At 38.7% G+C, this 13,373-nt stretch overlaps 2 protein-coding genes across 3 annotated transcripts in view; one reads left to right on the top strand and one right to left on the bottom strand.

Annotated features, from left to right (window-relative positions):
• Positions 1–13,373, bottom strand: part of LOC136808322 (echinoderm microtubule-associated protein-like 4) — a 56,002-nt gene that overhangs the window by 24,174 nt on the left and 18,455 nt on the right. For both annotated transcript variants that reach the window (XM_067064856.1, XM_067064855.1), the window contains 4 exons: positions 9,663–9,797; positions 9,245–9,312; positions 7,480–7,568; positions 574–671 (listed from right to left, as the gene is read on the bottom strand). In XM_067064856.1, the coding sequence (XP_066920957.1) occupies positions 574–671; positions 7,480–7,568; positions 9,245–9,312; positions 9,663–9,797 (390 nt within the window). The remainder of the gene's footprint in view (positions 1–573; positions 672–7,479; positions 7,569–9,244; positions 9,313–9,662; positions 9,798–13,373) is intronic.
• On the top strand, positions 2,050–6,392 carry LOC136808321 (uncharacterized). Its single transcript, XM_067064854.1, has 2 exons — positions 2,050–3,128; positions 6,290–6,392. Exons 1-2 carry the CDS (start codon positions 2,219–2,221, stop codon positions 6,340–6,342), a joined length of 963 nt encoding a protein of 320 aa, XP_066920955.1. The 5' UTR covers positions 2,050–2,218; the 3' UTR covers positions 6,343–6,392.

Below are 13,373 nucleotides of genomic sequence, written 5' to 3' on the forward strand. Positions count from 1 at the left end.
TCACACAGTCGTCAATAGAAAATATTAAAAAATTCGGAACGAGTAAAATATTTCTGTATTGTACACGAGCTTTATTAATTTTTAAGAATATTTTCAGCTGTCAAAGAGAAAGCCCCCTATTTTCCAAACCCCGGCAATTAGCCCCCCGTTTATTAAATCTCGAAAATTTTCCAACCCCCCTGTTTATTTGGAGCCTAAGAGTAAGTTACTATATCTAGAGATAACAAAATGATATTGGCTTGAAATTTCGACAAGTTGGTGTTGATGATACAAGCCTGCAGCCAAATTTTTCACCAGCATCAAACTAGAGGTTATGTAGAAAGAGCGTTTTAGGTAAGAAACGAACAACGTTAACTACGCACGTGAGCAGACTGAAATTTTTACTCAATGTCCAAGATGGTCAATATATTCCACTGGCAGTGGTAAAAAATTTGTGTCAAAGGTAGGGGGTCACCGTGCAAAATAGAAATACTCGCGCGCTATCCAGTCTATAAAAAAGTCTCACGGGATCCTGGGTTTGACAGACAGAAGTGCAGCTAACAATCAACAAACAAATCAACAAGGAATACTTACTTTTGTTTTCAATAGCAATTCCAATATTTTTGCTGAGTCATCAAAATGGTAGATCAGTAAATAACCATTACTGCTTCCGCAGGCTAGCTTGGAACCGTCTGTTGAATGAAAAATATTGTTATTATTCGACATTATTTCTTGCCTCCCTTGGAGTTTTTAAAAATATTTAGACCTTTCTGGACGTCTGATCTTTTGAATATGAGATGTGCGATACTATTTCAGGAAAAGCCCGACCCGTAGATGCGACTCTCAGCCACACCATACTTGTACTTCTAAGAGCGTCGGAGTGACCAATGTCAATTGATAAAGAACCTGGTCAGGAAACGCAAGCAAAAAGGTTGAACTATTGTCATGTGATCAAAACAAATGGGCAATCTACACTCTTTTGGCTGGGTGACGTCACAACAGCCACTCCACTACAGTGGCTTCCAAAAAACTTATTTTACAGTGGAAATTCAATATTTTTGGACCAAGTGATATACATAAAAATAAATATAAATATCATTCGATTGAACGAATAAAAAGGGGCAAACAAATCTGAGAAGTATCACAAATCCACATCGAAAGGATGGTGGCATTACCTTGTCATCACGCCAGGCGCACTAGAGGGCTAACGGCGAGAAAGCAAAAGTGTGAAAAGAATCTCAAAAGCAACGAATCTAAAGAAAATTGACTATAATAACAAGAATGAGATTGAAATTCATGAAACTGATAGGCTAAATTTTTAGTAATTTACGTACTTGGCTTTACCAACTTTTAGCCTTCTAGTCTCTAGTTACAACCGGTCTCAGTATTTTTAATGAACATCATATTTTTATACGCTACATATATATTTATCATACTCAATTTCCAGGTGAAGAGCCAATTGTAAAACTTTGGAGATACTGTGAAATATATCGTTATTATTATTATTATCGATCGCCTGAGGGCGATTTTAACAGTGTAGATATACAAGTGAAATCTCGTTTTTGAAATCGAAAGTAAATGTTTGACTCGCTTACCTTTATAAACTCATTAGTTTCCTTACATTTTGTCTGAATAGGAGAGATTTTAAATTTTTTTGAGGCTATATCCCATCCCCTTCCTCAAAGTGTAACTTTTTTCTCTAGGGTCTACGCTTTACTTTTGCTTTGATCATGTGTTATGTACTGACTAATAATGGCAAAATTTGCAGATCAAATAAATTTCATATCATTGAAATCTCCGCCCAATCTGATATGGGTACGCCCTACTCTTATTATGACTGAAGGTCATAATTTCAACTCCCTTTTTAGTTCTACTCGCGAAGTATGTCAGACGTATTGAATCAGTAAGTAATTTGTTTATAGAAAAAATCCACAAATATCTTGTGGTTTTTTAGTGTTTTATGACTTATTTTGCAATCATTACTTCCTCGACATACAGTTACGTAAATGCACTCGATATTTTCATGTGAAATACAAGTATTTTCTCATAATAGTCATCTCTCTGGCCAGGCAGGAGAAGGTTACAGTATCGAGGTGCAAGAGCTATACCCTGCTAGGCGGAGGTTAAAGCCAGAAGCTATACTCATTGCCCTGTTAGGCAGAGGCTAGAGTGCTGGAACAGAATAGTGATTAGGTCACTAAGTTCTTGTTTTCATGAAATGAGGAGATAGACTGGTACAATGTTTAGTAAGGTATTTTCCCGTTTTTCATTTAGAGCGGGTGCCAAACGGCCATCGAACGTGGCAACTGAGGAGGAAGCGCCCCAGGAGAAAGTCTCTAGGTGCGAATTAGATGAGGACGATGAGGAAAATTTGGAGCTGCCAGAAGAGCTTTTGGCTCATTTGAAGAAGTACTCCACGAAACACTTTAGTGATAAGGTCATTAAGGAGAAGATCCTTGACCTTGTACCGATTCCAAAGAATGCACCAAAACCTCCTGAAATGGACTTGTATATCAAGGACTTGGTCAATGAGTCAGTATTTAAGCCACGGATAACGAGACTAGACTCCTTTCTAGTCAATGTTCAACATTCGATACGATCAATACTTGGACCGGTGTCCCACCTTTGGGTAGCAGTAAATGAGGAGAGAGAAACAAAGAAAAGGGAAGACCAGGATTTGACTGGTGAAGAAAAGGAGGCAACGCAAGAGGAACTTCAACGTCTCGAGGACGTGGTTAAAACCCTTGACACTGTTGTAACCCTGGTTGGTCAGGCCATCCAGAGGACTTCCTACTACAGACGTTTTATGATATTAGATACTTTAATCACAGATAACAAAACTGCCAAGTCCATGTTATCTGATTGGGAGAAGACCATCTCTGATAACGATTCCAATAGCCTCTTTGGAAACAAATTTGAGGAGGAGCTGTGTCGCTCGGCAAAGACAAAGAAGAAGACAAAGGAGGTGTTAAAGGGCTTGATGTCCCCAAATACTCCAGCAAAGCAGAAGCCCTTTCAGAAGGGCCCTCGCCCCAGCTTTTCCAGCCGTGGTGGTAGAGGGCAGAGTTCAGGCTTTCAACAACGACCATCTTCCTTCTGGCCCAGATTTCCATCAAGGGGCAATTTCAACAACAACAACAACTTCAGGGGTAAGAGAAAGTTTTCCTTTGCCTTCTGTAAATCTTCCAGTTTTAAAGGACTTTTCCAGGGTGCACCCAATGGTGGAGTCCTTGCTGAGCCCAGATCTAGGGGGGAATTTTCCACTTGCAGGGAGGTTAAGGTTCTTCCTGAAGAACTGGGAATTAATTTCCAGCGATCGGTTTATCCTGGATACAGTGTTAGGTTACCAGGTACCATTTTTAACCAAGCCTCAGCAAACGAAAGTGCCAAATCCTATACCAATGAGCAAGGAGAAGGTAGGTCTTGTAGATTTAGAGATAGAGACCTTGAGAGAGAAGGGGGCTATAAAGGAGGTGCAATCAAGCCAGGGCAGATACTTCAGCTCAATTTTTCTGGTAGAGAAAAAAGACTCAGGGCAGAGACCTGTGATAAATCTGAAAAAAGTCAACTCTCACATTGCCTTGAACCACTTCAAAATGGAAGGTCTGTATATGTTGAAGGATATTTTGGTGAGAGGGGATTTCATGTGCAAAGTAGATCTCAAGGACGCATACTTTGTAGTCCCATTGCGCAAGGAATCGCAGAATTATGTATGCTTCGAATGGAAAGAGAGGTTTTATCAATTTTTATGCCTATGTTTTGGGCTGGCTCCAGCCCCTTATGTTTTCACCAAGCTGATGAAAGTGCCAATTACAATCATTCGGAGATTGAATGGGAGAGTGATAATATATCTGGACGACATCTTAATAATGGCTCAGTCCAGGGAAGAGCTAGAGATGTTGAGAGATACTTTGATTTATCTTCTCAGAAACCTAGGGTTTGTAGTGAATTTCAAGAAATCTGTGTTGGGCCCATGTCAAAAGATAGAGTTCCTGGGCTTCGAAATCGATTCAGTCCAATTAAAAGTATCCCTCACATCAGGAAAGGTTCAGAAAATAGCAGAACAGTGCCAGTCCCTTCTCTTCGAGTCAATGGTCTCTCTCAGGAAACTGGCAAAGATAGTGGGAATTTTCTCATCAACTTCAATGGCTGTGCTTCAAGCTCCTTTGAGGTACAGAGAGACTCAGCGTCAAGTGATCCAGGGTCTTTCCAAGGGAATGTCTTACGAGCAGTTAGTTCCTTTGAGTCAGGGGGCAAAGGAGGAACTAAACTGGTGGATCAGAAATCTAGGGAAGGTGAACGGAAGAAGCTTATTGCAGGAACCACCCCAAATGACCATTCAGTCGGATGCCTCCAAAACAGGTTGGGGGGCAGTGTGCCAGGGCCAAGCAGTTGGGGGACTTTGGTCAGAGGAGGAGACTCAGAAGCATATCAACATTCTAGAGTTGAAAGGGGCATACATGGCGACATTGATTTTTGCAGAAAACTTACACCCAACAGCTGTCCATCTTCAGATGGACAACATTGCTGCACTGTCATACATACTAAAGATGGGGGGCACAACCAATTGGGAGATGTCTCAGATAGCGAAGGAGTTGTGGAGCTTTCTGTTAGAGAGGGAGATCACAATTACTGTAGAGTACCTCCCGGGGAAACTGAATGGACTGGCCGACAAAGAGTCCAGGCGGCTAGACAGGAGCGACTGGAAGCTGAATCCAGGGGTCTTCCAGAAGTTATGTTGGAAAAAGGGGCGACCAGAGGTCGATCTGTTTGCGTCAAGAGTGACAACCCAGTTGGAGAGATTCTTCTCTTGGAGGACAGATTTCAAGAGTCAGGGAACAGACGCCTTTCAACAGAACTGGTCCAGCATAAAGGGTTATGCTTTTCCTCCTTTCTCCCTGATAGGAAGGGTATTAAGGAAGGTAATGTTGGAGCAAGCAGATCTGTTGATAATAACTCCAGCCTGGCAATCTCAGCCTTGGTACCCTTGTCTTCTGCAGATGTCAGTGGCAAATCCAATTCTACTCCCAAAGTTTCAGGGGTTGTTGAAAAACCAGAAAGGGGAATGTCATCCTCTAGTGCTAAACAACTCGCTACAATTGGTGGCATGGACAGTATCAGGAAAAATTTGTTATCAGAGGGAATTTCTGAAGAATCTGCAAGTCTTATCCTGCAAGCCAGAAGAAAGGGAACAAGGTCTCATTATGAATCGGCCTGGAGAAAGTTTTGTGGCTGGTGTAGTGAGAGGAAGATTGATCCCTTTAGAAGTTCTTTAGCGGCAATCCTTCAGTTTTTGACCGAACAATTTAGAACAGGCATTCAGTACAATACTATAGCAGGCTACAGATCAGCTATATCTGCGTTCCATGGTACAGTTGAGGGATGTAAAGTTGGTGATCATCCTCGGGTATCTTCGTTGCTCAAAGGGATGTACAACGAGAGACCGCCAATGCCAAAGTACGCTTTCATGTGGGATGTGGATAAGGTGTTAAATTATTTGGAGAAGTTGCCCGTGAAGGGTGATTTGAGTAATCTCACTCATAAGTTATCAATGCTGTTGGCCTTGACGTCAGCATCCAGGGCATCCGAAATGCATCAGCTTGATTTACAGTTTGCGGTTAAGACGAACAAGTTCCATAGGTTCACCCTGCCACAACCTACTAAGGTTCAGAAACCAGGGCATCCTCATCAAGAGGTGACCTTCTATGCTTTTGATGAGGTTCTGAGTTTATGTGTGTGTAAAACAATTGAGGAGTACTTAGAGATGACTAAAGCTATCAGGGGGTCAGAGACAAAACTACTCATTGCCACAGTCAAACCGCACAAAGCAGTGGCAGTTAGTACAATATCTAGGTGGCTCAAGACAGTCATAGGAGATGCAGGTATCGATTCGAGTGTTTTTAAGGGTCATTCTACCAGGTCTGCATCTACATCAAAAGCGGTATTGAAGGGGGCATCCGTAGAGGATGTAATGAAGACAGCTTATTGGTCAAACGAAAGTACGTTCCAGAAGTTCTATAACAAATCCTTTTCGCTTCAGGGAAGTAAGTTCCAGGGAGCAATATATAAGAGCTTCAAACAAAGGGAGTTGAAATTATGACCTTCAGTCATAATAAGAGTAGGGCGTACCCATATCAGATTGGGCGGAGATTTCAATGATATGAAATTGAGGATTGTGCAAGGGCCCGAAGGGCCCGCAGTGCAATCCCGATTTTATGAATTGAAATCGAAGCCAACGATCTGATATGCCCACCCTCTCCTCCCTAAATCTTAAAAGATGTAATATTCTCGATTTACTATTTTCTTTCAGGTGGCCGTGGCCGTGGTGGACGTGGTCGTGGCGGTTTTAATAGTTTTGGTTAACCTTGTATTTTATTTGTCACTAGTTTTTTGAGCCAGTTAACGGAGGTCCTGGCAAATATATTGTGTTCTTATCAAGTTAAATATATATTGTGTTATTTTTTGTTTGTATCCTAAGTTGAAATTATGACCTTCATTCATAACTGCGAGTAGGGCGTACCCATATCAGATCGTTGGCTTCGATTTCAATTCATAAAATCGGGATTGCACTGCGGGCCCTTCGGGCCCTTGCACAATCCTCAAATGTATAACAGCCTTAAGTAGTCTATTGTATTCATCACTTTTGTATTGTTTATGACGTCATTCCCCTATCATTTCAATGTTCGTCTCATTTACCCATGTTCATTATGCTACATTATGCTTAGAGCTGTTAAATTGATTTGCTTAAAGCGAGACAATAATTTCACAGCTGTTTTAAAACGCATGCGTAAACATTTTGTTTTTTACTACAACGATTTTGATAGTAAAATAAGTGTCCTGATTTGAAATTGCATGGTCTCAGTAACAAAACAACGATAAAGTAGCTTTTAAAGAGGTAAGGTTCACTCGACCATTTAACTCGACTTTATAATTTCGTCTAGCTGTTCTAATCTTGCCATAATTAACAGAGACAGATCCGCATCGCAGGGTGTAAAGTAGCAAACCTTGCCCTTCTACGACTAAACTAAAAAATTGGACAAAGTGAAAATTCTTTTCTTAGTGAACACTACAGAAGGTTCTTTCTCCAATGATTTTGTCGGAAATAAGCGATCGCCAACAGTGTGTTTGAAACACGCTGACCTAGTTATTATTATATCAATGTTCAATTTTCTAACAGTTCTCGAACCACGTAAGCACAGGACAGCTGAACGTAGCAAGTAATACGAGAGTTTAGTTCTCAACCAATTCAACAATGTGATCAAAACGACTGGGTCTCAACCTCGAAAAAAAGACAGCCCGACTTCGAGACCAGGTTTGTTATTCAATTGACATTTGAGTGACTGAAGCGATATGAAAAACCCGCAGTTTTGACCCACAAAATCGAGGACGGTAAAAGTGTTTGTTTACCGTCGTCCTCCTTCAGTAAGGATGTAAACAAATCAGAAGGCTAACCGTCTCCCTCGCATGAAAACACACATACACAAACTTACTAGTACTTACCACATGACAGCTGTATACAAGTGATTGAGGTATAAACATCTTTGAATTTATCAACCAAAACACCAGTCACAGAGGCCAACAAATGAATGCTAAATTGAAGAGGTAGAAGATATTATCTTCATGAAGCCATGACCAGCTGACAACTCCAGCTAAAGAGGATTGATATTTTTTTACCGATTGTGAAAAGTACTCCACTTGAAATCGGCAATTACTAACTGATCAGACTTTTAACCAGGAATGTTAGCCGAAAACGCTCGAGGGATTTAGAGGGAAATAGGGTTGTTTATGGCACACGAAAGAGTAGGGAAGGTGGAAAATAAGTCTGAATGATTGTAGTTGAAGTAGAGAGTAGAACCAAAGCTATTAAAACAAGTGATACTTTTATGGACCTACCTGGTTATGTATTTAACACATATAATTGATATATACGTGAGCATGACCGTTAAACAATCATTCAGAACACAAATAGTGACGATCTATTAAAATTAGCCGTTTATTTCTTATAAAAAAACGTTTAGAAACCAAAACTTCATGCCCTTGAAATATTCTTTCATATTCAAGACTTCGTTAGCAAAAAAAACATATATCTCATCAAAAAATTGAATAATTTGGCTAAGAATATTGATGTATCCTTATTAATAGTGATTCTTATAGCTAAACATGCGTTTTTTGAGCTAAAAAATTATTTTTTTACAAAAATCTGCTTGAGTCATCTTTTACCTACTTTCATGCAAAAAATCAGAAAAAAACAATAATCCAATATTTCACAAAGTCCAAAAAACCCTTTTTTAGCCTTTTTTTGGCCCAAATTATTTGCCCAAAAACATTTTTTTTCAAAAATCGGGCTCCGTCACAGTCGAGGGTTTATAATTATGCATCCTTCTGCAAAAAATCATAAAGAATAAAAGAGCCAATCTCGAGAAAAGCTAATACCTAAGTAATTGATAATGTTCTTATAAAAAATATCGAATTTGGCCAGTTTTTCTATAAAAACACGCCAAGCAACCAAAATTTCATGTCTAAACACACATATTCTTCAAAAGTAAGCCCTCATGAGCAAAAAAAAACATCTATCTCATAAAAAAATTGATTAATTTGACTAAGAACATTGATGTATGCTTATTAATAGTGATTCTTATAGATAAACATGCGTTTTTTGAGCCAACAAAATTTTTTTGCAAAAATCTGCTTCGGCCATCTTTTACCTATGATGGTACTTTCATGCGAAAAATCAGAAAAAATTAATGATCCAAAAGTACAAAAAACCCGTTTTTTAGCCGTTTTTTGGCCCAAATTTGCCCCCCAAAATTTTTTTTCGAAAATCGGGCTCCGTCACATTTTGGCCACTACCATTTTGCACCTTTATACCAAAAATCAAAAGATTCCTATGATTCAATCCTGAGAAAAGTTGGTAACAGACGAACGGACGAACGAACGAACGGACGGACGAACAAACATAGGTTAATTTATAGGACCTCCACCGGGGTAGGTCCCAAAACTCTGGTCTGGTGAATGTGGTAATGTATTGTTTTAGCTTTATTGTCAACCATTCCTTTGTTGTAAATCAAAAGGCAAGTTGAGATTTGCATACTTTTTGATTACGTTACCTTTTTTGACACTTGGGATTGGTTAATTTTATAATCACATGATCAAAAACTTTGCAAAACAAATCAATTTAAGATACGCAAGCGCTAACGGTTAATAATACAAGGAAACAAAAGCCTTCCAGACCGGGGATTTTTATAATGACTATGGTAGAACAAACCTTCCATCTTTGCATCCAATAAAAGTATATTCTTTGCATGGGTGATAACAAACACAAGACCCATTCCCCTGAACGAAAAACAAGGGTAACATAAAAAATAAAATAACTAATAAGACAACATTCTAATAGAAGAACAATCTACTCAATAGGTATCAATTAGTGCAATTTGCTAAAGAATTTTCCCCTACTTATGACGTAAAGCGTAAAAAACGCGGTCTGGACAGGGTTAAGGAGGAACGCTCCTAGCCTGTTAATATCACAAGGTAGTTTTAGGGTAGTCTGTTTGGGAAAGCAGTCTTCTCTCAATGTTGCTGACAATCAGCAAAATCAGAAAAAAAGGAAGCCTATATAAGAAAAGTATCCGCCTTTTAGGGAAAAGTTACCATTTTTACATCCAGCTATCCATGACGTCACGTACCTTGACCGATGTTTTATTGGTGCCACTTTTGGTTTGGACGTTGATTGTATACAAAGTGCCGTCAGCCGAAAGACTACACATGCTTTCTTTGTAAATTGGATCTGTTGCCAGACCACTGATGACGTCATCTTGACCCTGTATATTAGATGATGTTATGCTCGAACTAGAATTCACTTCCAATATAAGAATCAGCTCTTAAATCAGCCCAGCTTTTAATAGTAATGATAAAAACACAGATTAACCCATAAAGTGCTAGGAGACTGTTTAAGAGTTGGGGGGAAGTGATCTCCGTAAAAGCCCGTATCTGTAAGAACATCAACGCAACAAATTCAGAAAACTAGTTAAGTTTGAAGCATAGTGCGGAAAGGGGTCTGACCCCCCCCTCTTGGCATCGCCCAACCTTTAAAAATGCCTTTTCCCCAAGGATTTTGGACAAAAATAGCTAACAAATATATGTGAAATATCTTTAGAGAGAGAAAGCGAAATAATAAAATTCGTTCTTCTTTTTTGGCTCAGACCACTCTAACAGAAAACTTCCTTTCATGAAGACCAAATTTCATAATAGTGCTTAAAACTACAATATATATGTAATCCTCCTTGCTACCCCCCCCCTTTTTCATTAAAATTTCTGACCCCCCCTCCCCATCTTCTTCATTTGTCGGAATGTGTCATCCCACCCTTTTTTAAGGGCCCATCTAGTGTGAAGACAATCCTCCTTGGTGAACTCATACCTAGATTCCTAGCACTTTGAAGGTTAAAATTCAGAAACTAATTTTTCCGAGTCCACTTCACTGTATGTACTCAGGGCTTTATTATATTAATGAAAAGGTAGTTAGCCAAAAGTTTACTCCGGATGTTCAGAAGTGAGGATACGTATGTAGTTATCGCATAGTGCAGAGTGCAATATGAGATTTATTTCTCGAATTCTTTTATTTTTATTCTTTATTTTCACGAGCCTTTAGGCGAGGTATTACTCTTAGGTTTCAAAAAAAAAAGGAGGGGGTTGGAAAATTTTCAAAATTTTAATAAACAGGGGGGGTTGGAAATTGTACTTGCGAAAACCCCAAAATAAGGTAAATATAGGCTAAAATCAGGCTGTTTAGAGCAGAATAAGGGACCTTCTCTTTGAAAGCTGAAAAAATTCTTACAAGTTAATAAACGGGGAGGGGGTCATAATAAGGTTATTTGGAACCTAAGGGTATATAATAATACTCGTTTGAAATTTTTTAAACAGCAACATTCAAAAACATAGGGTGTTTGCCGGTAGTTTTTACTGTCTATACAACAGACTATATTCTGTCTAAATTGATGCGCAGTGACAAACAGACTATATTCTGTCTAAATTGATGCGTAGTGGCAAACAGACTATATTCTGTCTAATTGATGCGTAGTGACAACAGACTATATTCTGTCTAAATTGATGCGTAGTGACAAACAGACTATATTCTGTCTAAATTGATGCGTAGTGGCAAACAGACTATATTCTGTCTAAATTGATGCGCAGTGGCAAACAGACTATATTCTGTCTAAATTGATGCGCAGTGACAAACAGACTATATTCTGTCTAAATTGATGCGTAGTGACAAACAGACTATATTCTGTCTAAATTGATGCGAAGTGACAAACAGACTATATTCTGTCTAAATTGATGCGCAGTGGCAAACAGACTATATTCTGTCTAAATTGATGCGCAGTGGCAAACAGACTATATTCTGTCTAAATTGATGCGTAGTGACAAACAGACTATATTCTGTCTAAATTGATGCGTAGTGACAAACAGACTATATTCTGTCTAAATTGATGCGTAGTGACAAACAGACTATATTCTGTCTAAATTGATGCGCAGTGGCAAACAGACTATATTCTGTCTAAATTGATGCGCAGTGACAAACAGACTATATTCTGTCTAAATTGATGCGCAGCGGCAAACAGACTATATTCTGTCTAAATTGATGCGCAGTGACAAACAGACTATATTCTGTCTAAATTGATGCGCAGTGGCAAACAGACTATATTCTGTCTAAATTGATGCGCACTGACAAACAGACTATATTCTGTCTAAATTGATGCGCAGTGGCAAACAGACTATATTCTGTCTAAATTGATGCGCAGTGACAAACAGACTATATTCTGTCTAAATTGATGCGCAGTGACAAACAGACTATATTCTGTCTAAATTGATGCGTAGTGGCAAACAGACTATATTCTGTCTAAATTGATGCGTAGTGACAAACAGACTATATTCTGTCTAAATTGATGCGCAGTGACAAACAGACTAGTTTCTGTCTAAATTGATGCGCAGTGGCAAACAGACTATATTCTGTCTAAATTGATGCGCAGTGACAAACAGACTATATTCTGTCTAAATTGATGCGCAGCGGCAAACAGACTATATTCTGTCTAAATTGATGCGTAGTGACAAACAGACTATATTCTGTCTAAATTGATGCGTAGTGACAAACAGACTATATTCTGTCTAAATTGATGCGCAGTGACAAACAGACTATATACTGTCTAAATTGATGTGCAGTGGCAAACAGACTATATTCTGTCTAAATTGATGCGTAGTGACAAACAGACTATATTCTGTCTAAATTGATGCGTAGTGACAAACAGACTATATTCTGTCTAAATTGATGCGTAGTGACAAACAGACTATATTCTGTCTAAATTGATGCGTAGTGGCAAACAGACTATATTCTGTCTAAATTGATGCGTAGTGGCAAACAGACTATATTCTGTCTAAATTGATGCGTAGTGGCAAACAGACTATATTCTGTCTAAATTGATGCGTAGTGACAAACAGATTATATTCTGTCTAAATTGATGCGTAGTGACAAACAGACTATATTCTGTCTAAATTGATGCGTAGTGACAAACAGACTATATTCTGTCTAAATTGATGCGTAGTGACAAACAGACTATATTCTGTCTAAATTGATGCGTAGTGACAAACAGACTATATTCTGTCTAAATTGATGCGAAGTGACAAACAGACTATATTCTGTCTAATTGATGCGCAGTGGCAAACAGACTATATTCTGTCTAAATTGATGCGTAGTGGCAAACAGACTATATTCTGTCTAAATTGATGCGTAGTGGCAAACAGACTATATTCTGTCTAAATTGATGCGTAGTGGCAAACAGACTATATTCTGTCTAAATTGATGCGTAGTGACAAACAGACTATATTCTGTCTAAATTGATGCGAAGTGACAAACAGACTATATTCTGTCTAAATTGATGCGCAGTGGCAAACAGACTATATTCTGTCTAAATTGATGCGTAGTGGCAAACAGACTATATTCTGTCTAAATTGATGCGTAGTGGCAAACAGACTATATTCTGTCTAAATTGATGCGTAGTGGCAAACAGACTATATTCTGTCTAAATTGATGCGTAGTGGCAAACAGACTATATTCTGTCTAAATTGATGCGTAGTGACAAACAGATTATATTCTGTCTAAATTGATGCGCACTGACAAACAGACTATATTCTGTCTAATTTGATGCGTAGTGGCAAACAGACTATATTCTGTCTAAATTGATGCGTAGTGGCAAACAGACTATATTCTGTCTAAATTGATGCGTAGTGGCAAACAGACTATATTCTGTCTAAATTGATGCGTAGTGACAAACAGATTATATTCTGTCTAAATTGATGCGCAGTGGCAAACAGACTATATTCTGTCTAAATTGATGCGTAGTGGC

This window comes from Clytia hemisphaerica, unplaced genomic scaffold (assembly GCF_902728285.1).
Source record: "Clytia hemisphaerica strain Z4C2 unplaced genomic scaffold, Clytia hemisphaerica genome assembly, whole genome shotgun sequence".
NCBI lineage: Eukaryota > Metazoa > Cnidaria > Hydrozoa > Leptothecata > Clytiidae > Clytia > Clytia hemisphaerica.

What these genes read in the sequence shown, in the direction of transcription:
- LOC136808321 (XM_067064854.1), top strand. Translation starts at nt 2,219, where the DNA reads ATGTTTAGTAAGGTATTTTCCCGTTTTTCATTTAGAGCGGGTGCCAAA. An exon ending in CAACAACAACAACTTCAGGG is followed by an intron (nt 3,129 to 6,289) that starts GTAAGAGAAAGT and finishes ATTTTCTTTCAG; the next exon opens with GTGGCCGTGGCCGTGGTGGA.